At 36.8% G+C, this 20,211-nt stretch overlaps 3 protein-coding genes across 3 annotated transcripts in view; 1 reads left to right on the top strand and 2 right to left on the bottom strand.

The window, feature by feature from the left end:
• Window positions 1-605: 605 nt before the first annotated feature.
• LOC136809469 (uncharacterized) lies at window positions 606-14,042 on the bottom strand. Its single transcript, XM_067066002.1, has 3 exons — window positions 13,426-14,042; window positions 5,189-5,384; window positions 606-1,829 (listed from the first exon to the last, which is right to left on the bottom strand). Exons 1-3 carry the CDS (start codon window positions 13,494-13,496, stop codon window positions 747-749), a joined length of 1,350 nt encoding a protein of 449 aa, XP_066922103.1. The 5' UTR covers window positions 13,497-14,042; the 3' UTR covers window positions 606-746.
• Window positions 7,546-10,980, top strand: LOC136809468 (uncharacterized). Its single transcript, XM_067066001.1, has 3 exons — window positions 7,546-7,600; window positions 8,417-9,783; window positions 10,509-10,980. Exons 2-3 carry the CDS (start codon window positions 8,428-8,430, stop codon window positions 10,674-10,676), a joined length of 1,524 nt encoding a protein of 507 aa, XP_066922102.1. The 5' UTR covers window positions 7,546-7,600; window positions 8,417-8,427; the 3' UTR covers window positions 10,677-10,980.
• Window positions 14,043-14,461: 419 nt separating the features above from the next.
• LOC136809470 (uroporphyrinogen decarboxylase-like) overlaps window positions 14,462-20,211 on the bottom strand; it is a gene marked incomplete in the record, with an annotated part of 7,518 nt that continues 1,768 nt past the window's right edge. Inside the window, 7 exon segments of the mRNA XM_067066004.1 lie at window positions 14,462-14,976; window positions 16,385-16,448; window positions 16,622-16,722; window positions 16,950-17,081; window positions 17,479-17,640; window positions 17,857-17,973; window positions 18,316-18,360. Coding sequence (XP_066922105.1) covers window positions 14,815-14,976; window positions 16,385-16,448; window positions 16,622-16,722; window positions 16,950-17,081; window positions 17,479-17,640; window positions 17,857-17,973; window positions 18,316-18,360 — 783 coding nt within the window.

The raw sequence follows: 20,211 nt of genomic DNA, 5'->3' as shown, positions 1-20,211 counted from the left end.
GAACAATTCAGAAACCATTCTTATTCTCCCATCAATGGTGGTTATAAAAGGTTTCAAAAAATTGACGACAAAGAGTGTTCCTATTATGGGGATAATAGCTCTCCATTAAAAAACGTAGAAGATTTATTTTGTTTAGTTTTTACGATACTTTTTGTGACGTGACGAAGAATAAAGAAGAAGAAACTCGACATAAAAGGGAATGAACGTGGTTAAAGATTTTCAATTCTGCGGTAGTCTTTCTTTTTGTTAAGTATGATTCAAAATGGCGCTGTGGTATGGTGGTCCGAGGCTAGGAAATCAATAATTGTTTCATGTTAAAGGTACTTTTCTTTTGGCAGCTGTAAAATATTCATAATAAAAATTTAAAATTGAGGGGGTATTAGGCACAGAGAGAATCATCTTGTTAATTAAACAATAATATCACACGAGTTAATTCTGAGAAAAAAATAGGCTGACTAAATAACCCGATTAACAAATGCAGACTTTTTTCTCAGGAAACGATCCCAGGGCCCTTTTTGTAGTTCGGTTGTACATTCGAAAAAGTGACGTCAAAAATTTATTGACATTGGTGTTTCATTTTGGAATAAAACTTAATTGCGACAATTTTAATTTTTTTGCAACCTTTCTTCTCAGAATTAGCTGCTCTATAACATATCTAAAAATGAAAGATAGTTGGTCATCATTTCAGGGGGTTTGTCCAATAGTTTATAAGTTAGTCAAATCTACCATATTAAAGTCTGCCATGTTTACCATACTGGAAACCAGTTGCAAATGCCTCCAACAGTTTGCAATCCACATTTACCCAGAATACCTTTTTCATTCGGCCCATTTCCTTTCGCAGTAGTGCATTGCGTCGTCCGCATATCTTTTAAGCTTTCTTTGATGGAGGGTGGAAACAAAGTTGTACCGTGTATGGTCACTTCAACAGGGGTTAATTCGTTTGAATCGTAAAATGTGATGCCATACTTGTTAAATGCTCCTCCAATACAACTCGTTTTGGCGCCCGATTTCACCCAATCACCAACTCGTATATAAACCATCCCTGTCGTTTTTTCCACACATCCGACTGAGTTCCGCGTGTGAATTTCCGGTCGAAATCGCATATGGGTGTTCTGGTCCAAAAACGTGCAAAGACTTGCGTATACTGACCCAGTCTCCAATTCGAAATTTTCTGCTGCTTGAAGATCACACGAAATGCTGGAGCCAACTTGCGTTAAAGGTAGTGGAAATTTAGGTTGCAGAGTGATTCTTAAGCGACCGGCAAAGATAGCCAACCAGAGAGAATGTTGAACAGCAAAACCGAACTCGTCTGCAAACCGGGTATCTCCGCTTCCCCACCAGTCCGCTGTCAAAAATGCGGAAGTAGCAGCAGCAGCTACGAAAGCTCCTTCTGTCAGATCTAGATTTCTGGATTTTAACACATCCATAGCGACTTTTAAGACGTAAGACGACGGTCCTTCAAGGTCCGGAATATTACCCAGCCAATCCAAAGCAGTCAAACACCAATTCTTTACGTTTCTTAAGATACCAGCTTTGGTGCATCCTTGCCGAAGTTTTGACTCACAGGTTGAATCACAAAACTTATGGCCATATTTGGACCTTAAATTTTCAATGGTGCTTACGGTGTCTGATTTGTAGACGGCTCCTTGGTAAGTGTCAGCCACGCTGGGGCCTTTAAGAATCATATAATCGTACATTTCTCTGGGAGAGGTTCCTTCAGGTGCATCTCTGTAGCGCGCCGGTTCGTACTGATAGAAATCCGCCCGCATGACGTTACGGGCGTTGAGGGCACTCCCACGGCGGTGACAGACGTGATCACAGCTATTTCCCTACAAAAAGTAAGATAAAATACTAAAGTTAACATCTCTTACCTACTTTAAACACATTCAGCTTAAAACCTTCTGGCTTATAAAATGTTTGGGTTCGTTGGGTTTAATCTTAGAGCGTCATCTCTGTGAAAATTCTTTTTCAGTTGTCTGGCTGACTAAAAAGGCCTCTTTCTTTGTAGTTTTTGATGATTTTTAAAGTCATCAGTGATAAACTTTGGGGGTGTTTTTCCACCGACGGCTTAAGCTAACAGGGCTAACGAAACATGTAATAAAACGCTGAATAGCCAAAAACTATTCATATAATTTGTGGATGAAAAGAGATGGTTACACGTTTATGTTTTCTTTTGAAAAAAATAATTTCATTTCCCACAGCAACCAGAAGAAAATCGAATTTTTTTTTGCATTTCCTGATCCGCTTATCCTCACTCTTAAACATGCCCTCGACCAAGTTCTAGTGGATTAGAAAATACGTGCAAAAAACAAAAGATTTAACGATTTTTCTCCTATGTTGCTTTGAGAAATACAATATTTTTCTGAAATGAAAAAATTAACGTGCAACCATCTCTTTTCATCCGTGAATTATATGAATAGTTTGGGCTATTCATCGTTTTATTATAAGTTTCGTTAATCCTCTTTAGCTTAAGCCTTCAGTGGAAAAACACCCTGGGCTATCTCTTTTTCACAGTGATGATGTTATAAGATCAAAGAATTACTATTGTGAATATGATAATTAAAAAGTCTGTCCAGATATAATTGGCAGTGGAAACAAGAATGCCTGTAACTTTTGGTAGTCAAATATAATTATGGAAATTTTTTTTGCTTGTTTTCGAGAATCAAAAGCGCTATATTTGAATGTATTTTTGGTTGAAAAATTCGCGATTTTTAGCGGTTAAATTTGCGATTGCAAAAATTGAGCTTTTTTTCTACTTATGCTATAACGTTTATTTTTACACCAGTGGTAGTTCAACCTTAGGTTAAGAAGTTTCTTAAATTTCAAGGCAAACAGAAAAGTCCTTCGGAAGATATGGGACCCGAAATACCCCTTGGTAGCACTTTTCTGTGAAATATCAAATCTCCAACTTATTACTAAAAACGGGGGTAGTGATATGGTTGATGAAACAGTTTTTCGATCATAACACATTTTACAATCTCTTTAATGACCTCATAGCCAAACTGTGTTTAGTGTTTTGGGAATTAGCAAAGTTCTTTAATGACTTAAAAATAACAAAGGCAATATAAGTTCATGCTTATCCTTTCAATAAAAACAATTATACTGTATGATCTACTTCGTTTCGAAATAATCAATGATACCAATAATACCAATGCACCAACACTTAACATTTTCCAACTTTTAATTGCACTGTTCAAAAAAGATAACATAACCCCCGTTTTTAGTAATAAGTTGGAGATTTGATATTTCACAGAAAAGTGCTACCAAAGGGTATTTCGGGTCCCATATCTTCCGAAGGACTTTTCTGTTTGCCTTGAAATTTAACAAACTTCTTAACCTAAGGTTGAACTACCACTGGTGTAAAAATGAATGTTATAGCATAAGTAGAAAAAAAGCTCAATTTTTACAATCGCAAATTAAACCGCTAAAAATCGCGAATTTTTCAACCAAAAATACATTCAAATATAGCGCTTTTGATTTCCTAAAACAAGCAAAAAAAATTTCTATAATTATATCAGACTATCAAAAGTTAGAGGCATTCTTGTTTCCACTGCCAATTATATCTGGACAGACTTAAAGCGTAGTTTATAAATAAATACCAACATATAGTATCTTAAATTCAAAAATCGTTAAAAATCTACGAGGAAGACCTACTGATTCGTAGAAGCTAGAATGAGATTGCTCCAATACGACTGGAAATAAACCCAGCTCTCAACTTCTTATAAGAAAAAAGGATTCATCTCTCATCATTTATTTTCCGATCCTTTTCGATTTTTTCCTATTTGATAATATTCCACTCCTGATTATCTTTTCAACAAGTACAAAAGCGCTATCTAATTATAATTCTATCAAAGGTTACAGCCCTTTTTTGTCTCCGCTGCAAATTATCTTAAGACATCCTTTAAGTATAGGGTGGGTTTGTTGATCTGTTAGAGGACATAGCAGTGGAGAACATGATGGATAAGAAATATGGAGACAGTAAATGTACAATATTTTGATAAATCTTCTTTCAGCTAACTACGTTTGATGTTGAATCATAGAGCTCGTAACTAGAAACGCTAAATTTCGAAAAAAATATCAATCGTAAACAAAGGAATTGCTAGATTCAATCTGTCGTAAAAAATGCGGCGCACTTTTTCTTGCCTGAGAAAGGTTAGAGTTGATACCCTTTAACTGCCGTTCGTATTTTTTAAGGTTCGACCTATTTGCCAGATGTCGGCATATGCCGACATGGGAAAAAGGTAGCGATTATGACTTCATTTTCTGAATAATATATGAAGTATCAGCCAAGGACTATAATTTTGAGTTGAACATTGTTGAATAGTTACTTTTCAACATAGAAAAGCTTTTAACTATTATCTTTTTTCATTTCAAACCATCTAATACAAAATCTTTGTAGAAGTGTTAAATTTTGCGGCAAAGGAATGGAAAGTGCCCATGTCGGCAAATCCCGACATCGGCAAAGAAATGGAAAGTGCCCATGTCGGCATATGCGCAGCCATTATGTCTTAAAAAAAGCGGGTCAGCAACTTCATGAGTGCTATAATTTTTTTAATTTTTAATCATATCTCTTATTAAACTTTCTGAGAATATAAAATTTGTCCGAAATTGTTATCAAAAAAGCGAGTATTAACTGTATTTCGGTCCGATACCCTCCAGTGGCTTCTTAATCATCATCTTTTATAAAGTGAACACTTTTTATAGGAACTTTTGCTAATATTTAACTGTTTCTAAATATTAACGCAATTTTAACAAATTTTACTTTTTTAGATTCGCAATTTCACGAGCATCACAATAGTATAAAAATCGCAACTTAACAACTCTTCTGCAATTTTAAAATCTAAAAAAACAAATAGTAGTCAAACCGGTTTTTCTTTTGATATCTCGAGTTAATTGATCGTAAAGGCATTAAGAACATTTCAATAACTGAAAATCTTGAATTTTAAGCGTAATATTTTTTGTTTAAAAAGTAAATATTATATTTTCGGAAAGAAAAATTAAAATCCTATGTAACGGTATAAAAATTTTTGTGAAATATTTTTTTCCATATTTTATACTTTTACGTTAAAGTTGTTGACTCGCTTTTTTAAGACATACTTTAGATCTAAAAAAAGGACGAAAATATTAGAACAGTTGACAAAAGCGGACAAAAGACTGTTGACAAAATTTAATGGCTCTGATTACTTACCTCAGTGAAACAGACATGTGCCTTCGTCTTGCATCTTGCCAAAGAAGCACAAATTCCCATTGCCTCATATTCTAATCCCTTGTCTTGTTCCTCGTCTCTTTCGTCGTAAATGTCGTACTCTGATGACGTCGTGACGTGTCGCCATGCCGTTATCGCCAAAAGAAGGATTAGACAAAAACCATTCATTTTTTCACACCTGAAAAATTATAAATTCATGATATGCACCACTGCAATGTCTTCTGACATTACATCATGGACCCAACAGCTGATTAGTTGTAAGTGACGTATTAATCAGTCAATACGTCACTTTCAACCAATCAACTATTGGGTGAAATGGAAGACATTGCAATGGTGCATATCATGAATAGACGGATTAGCGGGTTCAACATTTAGGCTTTCTTTGAAATCTCGCGGTATGGTAATAAAAAACATAAGAGTTTTATCTTCTTTAAATTTGTAAAGTAAATATCGCCATGTTTATCTCAAATGTATGTCATGAGGGGTACATCTCATTAGTCCGACAATTTCTAGTCCGACACTTTTTAGTCCGACAACAAAACAGTCCGAATGCAGACGAAATTGAATCAGCCCGGAAGTCTGTCTCCTCTGACTACTTTTTCGTCCGAAAATATTGTCGCATGGTCTTTGAGTCTCTTTTTGTCTTATGGCTAACCCAATGTAAGACAGGAAGCCCCCCCTCAAAAACAAAAACAAAAATAAACAGCAAGTCAGCAAAACCTCCCCCCCCAACTCCATCGACAAATATAATTTTGAAACCATTTTGAAATTGTGCCAAAACTGAAGCGCAATCTATTGCCTTGTCGGACTTTTTCTCGGACTAGAAAGTGTCGGACTTCTGAAGCCCCGTCCAGAGATATCCAAATTTTTCCTGCACTGTATATGGGTTTAATTTCTAAGACTTTATTTTGAGCCGCTCATATGGTCGTTTTCAAATCAAGTGTCCCTCCCTGGGGTCTTGAGGCCGATTTGCAGTCCCTCTAAAGAGTATCAGTGAAATACAATGAGATATAGCCGAATGCATTTCCCAGGCATACAAAAGTGAAGCCATTTTACATTTTGCATTTTACACGTTACGAATTCTAACGCGGTAAAGTTTACTTCCAATCTAGCGTTTGTATGAAAACCACGCGTGGGCTGTGCAGCTTATATATGGAATAAGATATGACTTCAAATCCTACAAAGGAGATTCGACTATACCTTTTGGCTACATCTCATTGGGGAAATCAGTATTATACATTAGTGAGGCACAAAACTAATGAGTTTCAAAAGTTCCCTCCCTCTGACAACCCAGCTAGCACATAACGTTGTTTCAACGTTTTTCTAACGTTCACAACGTCCATATAACGTTATATGAACGTTAAAACAACGTTGTGTGCCAGCTGGGAATGCAAAACATATAAACTATAATCCTCACCTGAAGTCTTCACCTTTTGGCCGAAAAAAGTCTTTGTGAAAGTGAGCAAATTTTAAGTTTGAATTTATATTATAGATGATAAAGAAAACCAATTGAGATGAAAGATCAATGAAGCATCAAAATGAAAAATCATAAATAAAATTTCGCACATTTTGACTTCCTCTTAGTACAGTTTATAACTACCAACTAACATTTGCAACATTTTTTGATAAACAGCGTCTAGACAAAAGGAAGTTTAATTTTTTCAGAAATTGATTTCTTGAAGGCATACCGAAATCCTGAAAATTCTTTTAACCGCCCCTAATGAATAAATGACTCTCTATAATACTTCTAACAATGAAAAAATTAAATAAATGCCCCAGGCAATTCAGAGTATAATACTATAATCCTCAAATTGTTAAATCTTCTGTTCTTATTTTCAGGGTGAATTGAAGTTTTCAAGGCAATGTATCCGAATTTTACTATTTTTTTTTAAATTCAGACATTCCAGGCTGAGGGTTGTTAAATGGTTTTTATTTTTTGTCGTTTAAGAGCCATATTGAACTGCACTGTAAGGGTACGATTTTGAAAAGCAGATTTTGCGCGGCACATACCGTCGTTACGAAATCGAGTGCCCCCCCCCCCGGGTTTAAGAATCTCGTCATTCTTATAGAAAAAAACGAATTAAAGGTCATCAAGATTTTTTAGGGATTAATTAGGAAAAATTCCAATGGCAAAAAAAAAGAGAAAGAAAGAAGAAAGCGTTTCAAGGTTCATCGCCTATCATGTTTATATTGATTGAATTTTGTCTAAAAAGAATATTTAAAGTTTCCTGTTACTCAGATGTGGTGATGCGTTTGATTATACTTCTGTCCATTGAACCAAGCATAACAGAATTTGCTGCACTGAAACTTTTATGAACTTCTATCTAGTTTCTTCAAATAATTTATTTGGTTTTTCGTCAAACACGTTGAAAGACCTCACTCAACATTTCAAAGGTGAGGATTTGCCAATTTCTTGATTTCAAATTTTTCTAAATTTGTTCTAGTCTACATAATAGACAGCTCCAGGCTTTTAGGCCTTACTAGTAGGAGTTGTACGCTCGAAACGAAGGAAGATATGACGTAGCCTAAATTTGTTCTGGTCTCGCTCAACAATAAAATCAACTCATCAATGGTAGGCTACGTCATGTTTTCCTTTTTCCGTTTACATTGCACGCGCACTAACGTTTTAGTGAAACAATAGAGAGTTTCGAATAAACCTAAGCCAATCAGCTGTGTTTTAAACATTCTTTTATTTGTATTGCCTATTGATAAACCTCTTTTGTTAAAAAAATTCTATTAATAAGCGAATTCCCGGTGGGGGTCACTAGTGGCCGCCTATAGGAGTGCCTCTAGACCAAGATTCTAGGTCTTAAAGCATGGAGCTGTCTATTATGTAGACTACATAATCAATGTTAGCTCTTTTTTCCATTCATTTACACTTGTAATTGTTCCTGATATCATTAAAAATTCGTCCCAGGCCTCAACAGTCAATTTTTTTTTCAGAAATTAGGAAAAGAGATAATAAGCTGCTGCTTATTTTAAATTTCTTGTTTTTATTCAACCCAGCTGGCACACAACGTCGTTTCAACGTTCATCTAACGTTCACAACGTCCATATAACGTTAGATGAACGTTGTAGCAACGTTGTGTGGCAGCTGGGAACCGAAAGAACAAGTTTTGCAAAATTAAAGTTCTTGCCTGCCCTACACCCAAATTTTTCAGATAATTTTTTAACAATTTTTTAACAATCTTTCGTTTCAGGTGATAAAAGCTGCTGGTAGGATGAAGTTTTTAATATTTGCCTTTTTGCTGATTTGGTGTTTGCATGACCATGTAGAAGGAGGCGGTATGGCAGAGCTGGTAATCACTGCACTGACCGGATGGGCGGAGATGGGGCCTGGGGAGAGTGATGGTGGGGAAGGACAAGAAATCGATAAAGAAATGAAAGAAGCACAAGGAATTTGTGCCTTATTGGAAGGTTGCAAAACGTCAGCAATGGGAAAATGTTTTTCGGGAGATGATCATTCATGCACCAAATGTTATTACGATAGGGGAACGGTTGATGCAAGGAATATCATGCGTGCTGACTTTTACGACTTTGATGAAGCACAACTGCGACAATGCTTCGAAGCTGAACAGAATTGTTATACAGGCCGCACCCCAGAGTACCACGCGGATGTGTCACAAGTCGTGGAGGAGATGTTAGATTTCATGCTTTTAAAGGGAACCAGTGTGGCCGAACGATATCAAGGAGCTGTTTTTAAAAATGTGAACGTTCCGCACTTTCAAAACCTTAAGACATTATACGAGACGAAGTTTTGTGGAGAAGGGTGCGTTGCTGAGCTATATGAGGGTTGTTCGGAGTATGTCAATATGCGGGAAGTGAAAGATTGGTGTTTGACAGTCTTCGACTGGGTATCAAAAGACATCCCGAATCTGAAAGGACCACCATCATATATTTTGATGTTGGTTGGCAAATTGAGCGAAAAGCTAAGAGGTACTTCCAATGAGTTCTCAACGCCATCAGAGCTCACCTGCACTGGCAGTGAAGGCTGTTGGCACAATTTTGTACCCAGGTGGGTTATAACCACAATTCGAGACGGACAAGATGGCGCCCTTGTGGCGGCCGCCCTCACTTCCGCCATGCTGACCGCTGATTGGTTCCCAAAGATCAATAAACATGGTGGATTTGATTCTGATTTTGGATTCGCTGTTCAACATTCTCTTTGGCTTGCCATCTACGCTGGTCGGTTGGGCATATCTTTGAAGGTTAAAACCACTCTGCAAGGGACCGAACCGGTTGATTACGGAACCTCAATCCTTTGCAATAGAGGGGAAGCAGAAAATCATGAGTTGGGAACAGGTTCGGTTTTTGCTTCACTATGCACCCTTTTCACCGGCGCTCGACACAATATCGATTTGAAGTTCCGACCGGAAATCATGTCTCGACATTCGATGGGATGTACGGAAAAAACGACCGGGATGGCCTTCATACGGCCCGGAGATTGGGTCAATACACACTACAGAACAAAGTCTAAAAGTTTGGAAAATAGAGACCCGAAAGCGGTGTGTGTTGGCGGAGGATCCATGAAGTATGGGTTAGCGTTCATTGATCGACGCAAGCTCACCACCGTAGAGGTAGGGATTCTTGTGAATACATTTCAGTGATTGATAATTACATATTTTCAGCTTTTTAAAATTCCTCTGAGACTTAAATATCTGTGAAATAAGTCTCCTTCAAAAGAAATCCTTTCTCTGACTCCGAAAGAGTGTAATAGTAATTACCAAGTCATTTGATTTGAGATGGCTCTCTTTCTTTGAATCTTTTATACGTTTCTTACTTATTCGTGAGATGATTGGTACGGCTTTCATCCAAGATCCTGGATGATTGCCATGGTTACTTTTGTATTCGCTGAATAGAATCCTTATTCGTCGTCACAGTGTAGTATTCCTACATTGTGATACCCGGGATGAGCTGGAGTTTTTATAAGATACTTCACTAATTGGTCATTTGAAATAATAGAGATGACGCGTTCTTTAGAAAAAGCAATAAAATCCTTTGTCTCAAGATTCAACGACCAACCGAATCATCGAAAACCTTGTAAAAACTCCAGCATAACCCTGAGACACACGGTATACCTTTCTTTGCGAAAACATTAAAATCTCGCCAAAATAAACCACTTTAAAATAGAACCATAGGCTTATGTCAATTTCCCTATCGGAAATACCCCAGCAAAATCTTATGTTTTAGTGAAAAATCCGGGTGTCTGCCCCCTCCCCGAAGGGGTGCTCTTAATGGAAAAAATGACGTAATCTTAATCTATTATGAATCAATGTTGAAATTGAAATCTCTTTTGATTTAGATCACAAAACGAGGAGTTACTTTGTATCCGCCTTCCATAGGAGAAAGTCTTCGAAATACAGTGCGTCCTACGTGTGGACACATTCAGTCATTCACGAAGAGGGTGCCATTCGAAGAATGTGGCTTACGTGGCTATGGAAGTGTGTGCAAATGGAAGCCGGTGTGGTGAAGGGATATTATAACAGAAACTTTTGCAAATGTTCTAGTTTTATTTGAATAGTATAAAAAACTTTGAAAATACTGTAAGCGTATCTCTTGAAATCACAAAATGTATGTTAGAGATTGTACACTCAAACTTTATCAGGAAAATAATCAGGGGCGAGTGACTGAATATTTGAGGGAATTTGATCAAAATCTTTTCAACAAACACCTGTCAACAAATCAATAATTTTGGAGGGCTGTGCAGCGAAAAGGACTAATTTTTTTAAAATTTAGTTTGATTATCAAAATAAAGGTTATTCATACACACATGAGCCCCTGTCTCCTATTGGAAACATTGCCAAGTATATCTTCCATAAAAGCCCCAATCAATCTACCAAAGAGAGAATCTCCAAGAAACGACGTTTTTGTTTACATAAAACATACGCTACTTTGTTAATGACTACCTTAAAGGGACATTACAGTAGTAAATGTAAACATTGCGCGAACCACGTGTCATTAAAGAGAACAATTAAAATCACGTGTCCAAAACAAACTTGTAAAATAATTGAACAGTCAAAATTAGCCATACGTATTTGGTTTGATTTTTTATTTTGACATGTGACATTTGTTTTGATTTTGTATCCGCTGCATACAGTTCGTTTACAAATTTTGCAAGTACTGTAATGTCCCTTTAAGTAGATTTGCCAATTTTTTTGCCGCCAAAATTAATCCAATTTTTAGGTAGTTTATAGGATGAAATGAAATCAATTGACTTGCGTGAAGAAAACCTTTGAAGTTTCGTATCTACTCATTCTCAAATTAGAGTTTGTGTTGAAGTGAAAAATCTTTTACTTTGCCAGAAAACACGAACTTATAAGTACGACTGGACATCTATCTTTTACTGTCTATTTAAAGCGAGCTTCGTTGCCGCCTGTTTGATATTATAAATCCGACAAAATTCCGTCAAAATTTTATTTTCTTCAATTTTGCATTTAAAACTTTGATTCAGCTTGAAAATTACTTGTATTTCACAAAAAAAGCTTCACACACTTTCTCATAAGTTTGCAAGAAAATGTTGACGGCGTTGAACCTTAGGATTTCAACTGCGTGTATACTTTTAAATCTGTTTTATCACACGAATAGTTTTTCTGTGGCTTTAAAAAAATGGCATGCCAAAGTTGCGAGGTTATATGTTATAAGAATATCATAATATGAATCCGCGCGACACGCTCTAAAATTATTCGACACTTTTGAGTCAAAATTTCGAAATATTAGTCGGAGTTTTAATAAGCTGACGAGGATTTTGCAGGGTTGCCACTATTTTGTTTTGATCAAAATTTAGGAGAATTTAGTAGATTTTAGGTGATTTTTAACTATTTTTTTAGGAGAAACTGAAAATTACGGGGAAAAAATTTAGGAGTTTTGAGGAGATTTTCACACTTTTTAAAAGAATTTTAGGATTTTTGAGGAGAAAATTCTATAAAATTTTCATAACTTACAATGTTTTTAAAGACCTTTAAGCATACAAAGTGAAATGCTTTTGTCAACAATCAATTCGATCATTTATGCCATGAATAGGATCATTTAGCGATGAAAATTTGATAATCAGAGTAAATTGAATTTTTGAAAACTTGGTAAAATATTTTTTAGGAGATTTTAGGAGAAAGTATTCAAAATTTCAATTTCCTAAGGAGATTTTAGGAGACTTTTCAAAATTTAGGAGAATTTAGGATTTTTTAGGAGGTGTGGCAACCCTGTTTTGACTCTCTTATCTTTATCACGATGTAAATAAAAGATTTGAAAAGAGTTGAGCCACTGAGGATTTTGTCGAAGTTTTGTCGTCATTAACAAGTATTCCCCGGAGGTATATCATGAAAATCAATTGTTTCATTTTATGATTTTAACGTGCCGGCAACGAAGCTAGCATAGCTTTCTACAAAAATACAAAAGGGAGGTTAAGTATCAAAGATAAATCAACGCGACGAACGGACGGGTTTTGAACCACAACCTGCAGTAAACATGTGGACCTGCATTTTCTAGAATCCAGGCTAAAACAGCTCAAGAACGAAAAACCGTGAAAATCTTCGTTGTAAACAAAGAAGATATAACATCTACTTTACTACCCTTACCATCTTGCAGAGAAAAGGTCCGTTCGTCGCGTAGATTTATCTTTGATACTTAACCTCCCTAAAGAACATAAATATCCCGGCGTTTATATCTTCATGCAGAAAACAATCCCCGAGAATTCCAAAGAGACCTCCCACAAGTCATATTTTCTAAGATTTCCTTTACTCTTAAGTTCCAAATAAACGGGGGGGGGGAGGGGTTGGAAAATTTTCTAGATTTTAATTAAGGGGGGGGGGCTAATGCCGGGGGGAGGTTGGAAATGTACTTCTGAAACCCAAAATAAAGTAAAAATAGGCTAAATCAGGCTATTAGAGCAAAAAGGGGCCTTCTCTTGAAGCTCAAATATTATTTAGAGATTATAAACGGGGGGGGGGGGGGGGGGGCGGAAAATTTTCGAAAAAATTAACAAGCAGGGGGGGGGGGGGGCGGTTTATTTGGAAGCTAAGAGTATCAGTTTATTTTTTGTAGGCCAAAGCGATTAAGAAATTTGGCAAAATGAACCCACTTTGGAAGGCTGTAACCAAGAAACTTTCTTGTTGTAACTTTTGATCCTAAAAAAACATGAACATTAAACTAGCGAAGTTTTACTTAGTTTTACTCGGTTCGATATTACTCGGTGTTAAAAATACAAAAAGAAAAAAACATCTCACCATGTCTGTAATTGAGAATTGAATTTCCATCCATTTCTTCTATCTTTCCCAAGTAGCCAATCAACGCCCATCTATCTTTCCCAAGTAGCCAATCAGCGCCAATCTATCTTTCCCAAGTAGCCAATCAGCGCCCATCTATCTTTCCCAAGTAGCCAATCAGCGCCCATCTATCTTACTCCACGTATTGATACATCTTCAGGTTAGATGTCGGTCATTTTCCATACATACAAGTATCATTTTCCATACATAGGGCTTGACTTAAAAGATTGTTGGTTTGCCGTCACCCGACCGACCCTACCTCGAAACCTGCCGACCCAAAAAATTTTATTGCCATTTTAAAGAAGATTTTTTTTTCCTTTAAAAACTTCAAACAATAAAAAATCAAAACTCGTATCTTGTTTGTCTCAAGCATAAGAATCGTAAATTCCCTGCTAGCACTTCTGTTTTTTATTCAAAATTACCTAAATGTAAACAAACTGTTAACTCTTCCATGGACGAAAATTTCATAAATCGCCAAAATAAAAAAAAATTCCGACCGACCGACCCACCTCCAAAATGAAGGGTCGGGTGACGGCAAACCAACAATTTTTCAAGCCCAGCCTAGTATCTTCTCTATTCACTGGATTTTTTAATAACTTCACTAAAATGAAAACAGACGAAAAAAGTGAGCGAGTGGCGAGATTATGAAAATGTTGATCTGTGTATTAGAGTGTGCCTCACGTTAATCGTAGCATAGAAAGAGCCCCCCCCCCAGCGGTTTGCATGAAGGCGCAATTGGGCCTTTTTTTTTGGCGTGAAGGCGTAATCAACGATTTCAAAAAAGCGTGATACGTGATTGATAAGAGAGTTCTTTTGGTTCGATGGCGTGATGAGCGTGATCAGGTACTTGTATGGGCCTCTAGAAAGACAATGAATTTTCTGTAGATATCTTTTACTGGCGATAGTACCAGGTTACTGAGACAAGTGCAATACCTTCGCAATGTATAGAAAGATTTAGAAACATTCTAAGGCTTCATAAGGAGTCCCGGTTAAAATATTTCCATATTCGAGTTTTGTTTATTTCTAAAAAAACGTTCAACCTAACAAATATAAATAAAAATATTGATTGCTAAAAAAATAATTCAAATATTTACTAAATGGGTTCAAACGAAAAAACAACCTTTATTCAGTTAGCGTAAATAGATCTTGGTGGATGAGAAAGATATGTAAAGACCGCCAAAGTTTAATTAAACGATACAGCTTCATCTTAAACGGAGTGACCAAACACAACGATATTTTCTCAGCAGTACAGTATCCGGAACAGCCGTCGTTGATATTTGGTCTGTGAAGGCACGCTATCACCTCCAAAACTATAAAATTTCTATAAAACCATGACATTCTTTGGATATCTCATGACGTCAGATCTTTTTGCGAATGTTTGTGAACAGAGTTTACAAGAGCTTCCAAATGGTCAGGCGACATGTCCGGGTACATACCGTGTCCGAGATTTGCGATCCATCGGCGAGTTCCGAATTTCTCAACCAAGTCCTTTGCTAATTCATCAATTTTCTCCTGTAAAAAGAACCAATGGAATGTCGTATTTTGAATAAACTTTTGGGAATGAGAGAGCTGAGTTTCTAATCGAAAGAATTTGAAAAAGAAGTTCCACTAACAAAGTGGTTCAAACAAAGATCAAACTAAACTGTCGATAATATGTCCCCTGGAATAGAGCTAACCAAGTTACTGTAAGTCTAAAGAGAATGTCAAGAGAAATAGAACGTACCTTATATCAACGTAAAGAGAACGTCAAGAGAAATAGAACGTACCTTATATCAGAGTAAAGAGAACGTTAAGAGAAATAGAACGTACCTTATTAGAGTAAAGAGAAAGTCAACGTACCTTATTAGAGAACGTCAGAGAAATAGACGACCTTCAGCGTAAGAGAACGTTAAGAGAAATAGAAACGTACCTTATCAACGTATGAGAACGTCAAGAGAAATAGAGTACCTTATCAGCGTAAAGAGAACGTCAGAGTAGAAGAGAATCAGAACGTAAACCCATCCACGTCAAGAGAAATAGAACGTACCTTATCAGCGTAAAGAGAACGTCACAGAAAGAACGTAACCTTATCAGCGTAAAGAGAACGAAGAGAAAGAAATACCTTATCAGCGTAAAGAGAACGTCAAGAGAAATAGAACGTACCTTATCAGCGTAAAGAGAACGTTAAGAGAAATAGAACGTACCTTATTAGAGTAAAGAGAAAGTCAAGAGAAATAGAACGTACCTTATCAACGTATAGAGAACGTCAAGAGAAATAGAACGTACCTTATCAGCGTAAAGAGAACGCCAAGAGAAATAGAACGTACCTTATCAGCGTAAAGAGAACGTCGTGAGAAATAGAACGTACCTTATCAGCATAAAGAGAACGTCAAGAGAACTAGAACGTACCTTATCAGCGTAAAGAGAACGTCAACAGAAATAGAACGTACCTTATCAGCGTAAAGAGAACGTCAAGAGAAATAGAACGTACCTTATCAGCGTAAAGAGAACGTTAAAGAGAAATAGAACGTACCTTATCAGCGTAAAGAGAACGTTAAGAGAAATAGAACGTACCTTATCAGCGTAAAGAGAACGTCAAGAGAAATAGAACGTACCTTATCAGCGTAAAGAGAACGTCAAGAGAAATAGAACGTACCTTATCAGCGTAAAGAGAACGTCGTAGAGAGAAATAGAAGTACCTTATCAGCGTAAAGAGAACGTTAAGAGAAAGAACGTACCTTATCAGCGTAAAGAGAACGAAGAGAAATAGAACGTACCTTATCAGCGTAAAGAGAACGTCCAAGCGAAATAGAACGTACCTATCAGCATAAAGAGAACGTCAAGAAACCGTAAAGAGAACCGTATTATCAAAAGAGAACGTCAAGAGAAATAGAACGTACCTTATCAGCGTAAAGAGAACGTCAAGAGAAATAGAACGTACCTTATCAGCATAAAGAGCGCACGGGTCCAGATTTCCCATCAACGTTTTGTTCGGGAAGCATTCTCTACAAAGTAAAAGATAAACAAGGATTTTGTTATTTGTTACCCTTCAACAATCAATACAAATTTATTTCCTCAAAAGGAAATATAATGCGTCCTCATTTTAAGAGACATAATTTGAGTCTCAGGATTTTCGTTCAGACAGTAAACATTATCCCCTAAGAAGACGTAATCCAACCTTGCTTTTTCGACATCCATTGTCCAGTCGAGTGCGATGACGTCATAGTTTGTCTCGTTTATTTCGTTGAATGCGTAATGCGCTCCTTTGGCAAATAGAATCTGAAGAAGAATTGAGATATGGTCAATGGATTTGAATTGATACCCACGAAGGTTAGACTAGGATCCGATAATAACACGAAGCTTCTGAACTTTTGAAAGAGAGATATTATCAAAAATAAACAATATACAGGCTATACATCTCTTTTAGACTTGAAACGAAGGGCAAAGTTTGTAGATTAGGAGCATTATCCAAGGATAAACTATCTAAAGCTAAAAGCATGAGTTACCATGGGTACTGAGAGGTTTGGACCGAGCTTCTCTTTGACATCTTCACCAATCTTTTTCAGACAGGGTAGGATGAATGAAATGAAGAGAGACTTGGGAAGCTCCCCTGCGTGTGAATCGAACACTTGTAATAACTAAAAAAAATATGAAAAGATTTCAAATACTATTGGGACGAGAGTGCAACACTGTAGTAAGCATTCCAATATAAGTGATCGTTACAGTCAGCTCTCTCTAATTCGAGCTTCTTTCATTCAAATTATATTGTAATTCGAACTAGAACATCGATCCCCTCAGCTGGAAAGTGGTAAAATTAATCCCTGTAATTCAAATCTTTCTATAATTCGAAGATTTCCCGTCCCTTGAAAATCGAATTAGGGAGAGTCAACTGTATTGCCACATTTAGGGGTCCATTGGTAAAGTTTGTATCTGACTTATAAAGGGAGAAATGTAAACATGTACGAAGCAATGGCACTCAAATGCGCCAATGTTTTTGTACAATAATTTAGGGCACTTATACACTTAAACACTGACCTGCGCACCGGCTTTGACTTGCTCCACCAAGTAATCCACAATGAAAGTTGACAACAAGTTCAACAAATCACAACTCTCCTCTGGATATTTGTACAACCATGATTTGGCTTTCGAGTATGTTTTGGAACCTCCACCTTCTATCATGTAAACCATCAAAGTCCACTAGAAAGAAAGAAAAAGGAAAATTGAAGCTGTGTGCTGTTTTCCATTCGTTTCCATTCTTACCAAACAATTTACATGTCAAAGACTCAGAGAAGACCTTTCAGATTTCTTACCGTTCATCCGGCTGTATTATCATAAAAATCATTTTCAATTCTTAAAGAAAACTAGCCATGCTGACTTATCCCACTAAGGTTAATAATTTTCAATCAGACTTACTGGAGCCCCTGCGAATCCGATGAGAGGAACCTTCCCGTCGATGGTCTTCCGCGTTAACGTGATGGCTTCGTAAACGTATTTCAACTCTTCTTTCACGTCTGCTTCACGGTTCAAGCGCTGGAAGAATGGAGAATATAATACAAGGTTATTGGCATGGCTTCAAAACAAATGACAAAAGGCTTTGTAAGCCCAAAGACGAGAAGGTTAGAGTTTACCATTGCACTCCAGACATTCAATGCCAATCCTGCCTGGTAGCCTCTAATCCAGACCCATTATATAAAGTATTGAAAGGTACATTAGAATTATCGCTTTCTCAAGCATTGAGTTTCTTTCCAAAAGCAATCTAATAATATCTTATGTATATTCAATATCTAGCAATCCAACGGAATGCAAACAAAAACGTTAAAAATTTTTGTTTTATAATATTTAAAAAGAGGCGGTAAAAAAATAATCACAAACCTTCAGATCGTCTGGTGTGACTAATGGTTCTGGAAGAACAGGACCCTAAAAAAGTGATCTAACATGATAAATCTACAATCAGTGCCATAACATATTGGCAATTTTGGCAATTTTACCATTTTCCGAAAATTGAAGTTCGAGCGAGATGATTTCATCAATTATTTCAACCTGGGAGGGATTTATTGGTTTCTAGGCTATATTTCAAGCCCTACTGTACCATTTTTGAACTTTTGGATCCTCAGATCGTAAGCTCCTAAGTCTTAAGTCTAGCGTTAAAACTCTACCCTTCCAAATTGTTTGTGGTTATAAAATTTCGTGGGGAATTTCCCTTTCGCGCTAAGTATTTAGTCACTGATTGTAGGTGAATTATTTTTAACCTAAATCTAACCTAAATAGAGGAAGAAAAAAAAGAGCACAACCCCATTTCAGGGTTTGAAGACTCTGAAAGAACACGTTGAATGTTGGGAGCCTTCAATTTCATTCAATGCACTGCATCGAATATTATTAATTGTTAACCGGTTACTTTTTCGAAGCGGGCTACATGGCTTTTTGCGCAATGCAATTGGTTCTTTTCGCATGACGACGGGCCTACATTGTCCAGAGTTGCCCGTCGTTAGGAAAATTCATTGTAACGTCACTTTTTCAAAGAAAATGAACAATGCGTTGACATCATTTCTCTCATTTTTTATTTCTGACGTCAGAAATTATAACAAATTATTATCTCTTTTCGCTTGATTTTTGGCCCAGCGCTAGCGATAGGGCCTTTCATTTGAAACTTTCCGTCCTCATCATCCCTTCCGCTGTCTGTCCGTCCGTTTTGGTAGAAACGGCGCTTAAAACCAGTAACACACTTTTTAATTTTGCCGTCTGGAGAGGGAAAAGCTTGCTAAAGTCGGATACTGGCTATAAAAGATATATTTTCTGATTCCGCGCTCCTTCAAAACAATTTTCAAAACAAAACAAGATGGCAGTCGAAGCGAGGAGGTTGATTCATACTTTCTTGTACATTTTCTTTGCTTTAGTGGTCAAGAGAATGATTTTTCTTTATAAACCTTTTTCAACATTCTGTCTTATCTTATAGTCTTTGCTCAAGTTTTAATAAAGTTTTATGAGTGAAAATTCTACCTAAAAATCACCTTCATTTTTTAGCTTCTTGTTTTAAAAAGATTTATTTTTAGGAATAATGGCTTCCGATATAGAATAAATAACTGAAATGCAGCTGTGTGTAAAATTGAATAAGATTGGAACTTTTTTCTTGATGCGACACAAGAAAACAGTCACTTCTGGATATGTCGCTGTTTTACCAAAACAACAAACAGTCAGTGGTGGGAACGACCCTGGACACCGCCGTACATTGTACGGTGTTGTACGGTGGGTGTACGGTGGGTACGGTGGGGTGTACGGTGGATTTCGAGTTAACCTATTTCACCACCGTACCTACCAAATTGATTTCAGTTTCAGAAAGCATGCAAATTTTTAGATATTCAACCATGGTCGGACTTACTGAAAAACTTCTAAGTCGGAAAAACTTTCTTTGGTACATTAAGTTTGACCACGGAACTTGTCTTTCAGGATCGCATTCCCACCGTACTATTGTACGGTGGGAAATTTAATGTGCAGTGGGAAAATGCACGGTGTTTTCAAAGTTAACCTTTAATTCCCACCGGACATTTAAATCAAGCCCCACCGTACAACACCGTACAATGTACGGCGGTGTCCAGGGTCGTTGGTGGGACGTGTGCGTGGTATGATTTTCAAACTCAACACATAATTATTACAAGTTAACTGATTCTGGAATTTGGTAATGGACACTAAAATGGAGCTCGTGTGTAAATTCGAACAAGATTGGAACTTTTCCCATGATGTTACGCGTGAAAATGGTTATTTCTGGTTCTG

Source organism: Clytia hemisphaerica, unplaced genomic scaffold (assembly GCF_902728285.1).
Source record: "Clytia hemisphaerica strain Z4C2 unplaced genomic scaffold, Clytia hemisphaerica genome assembly, whole genome shotgun sequence".
Lineage (NCBI taxonomy): Eukaryota > Metazoa > Cnidaria > Hydrozoa > Leptothecata > Clytiidae > Clytia > Clytia hemisphaerica.
This window is presented reverse-complemented; position numbering and strand designations above follow the sequence as displayed.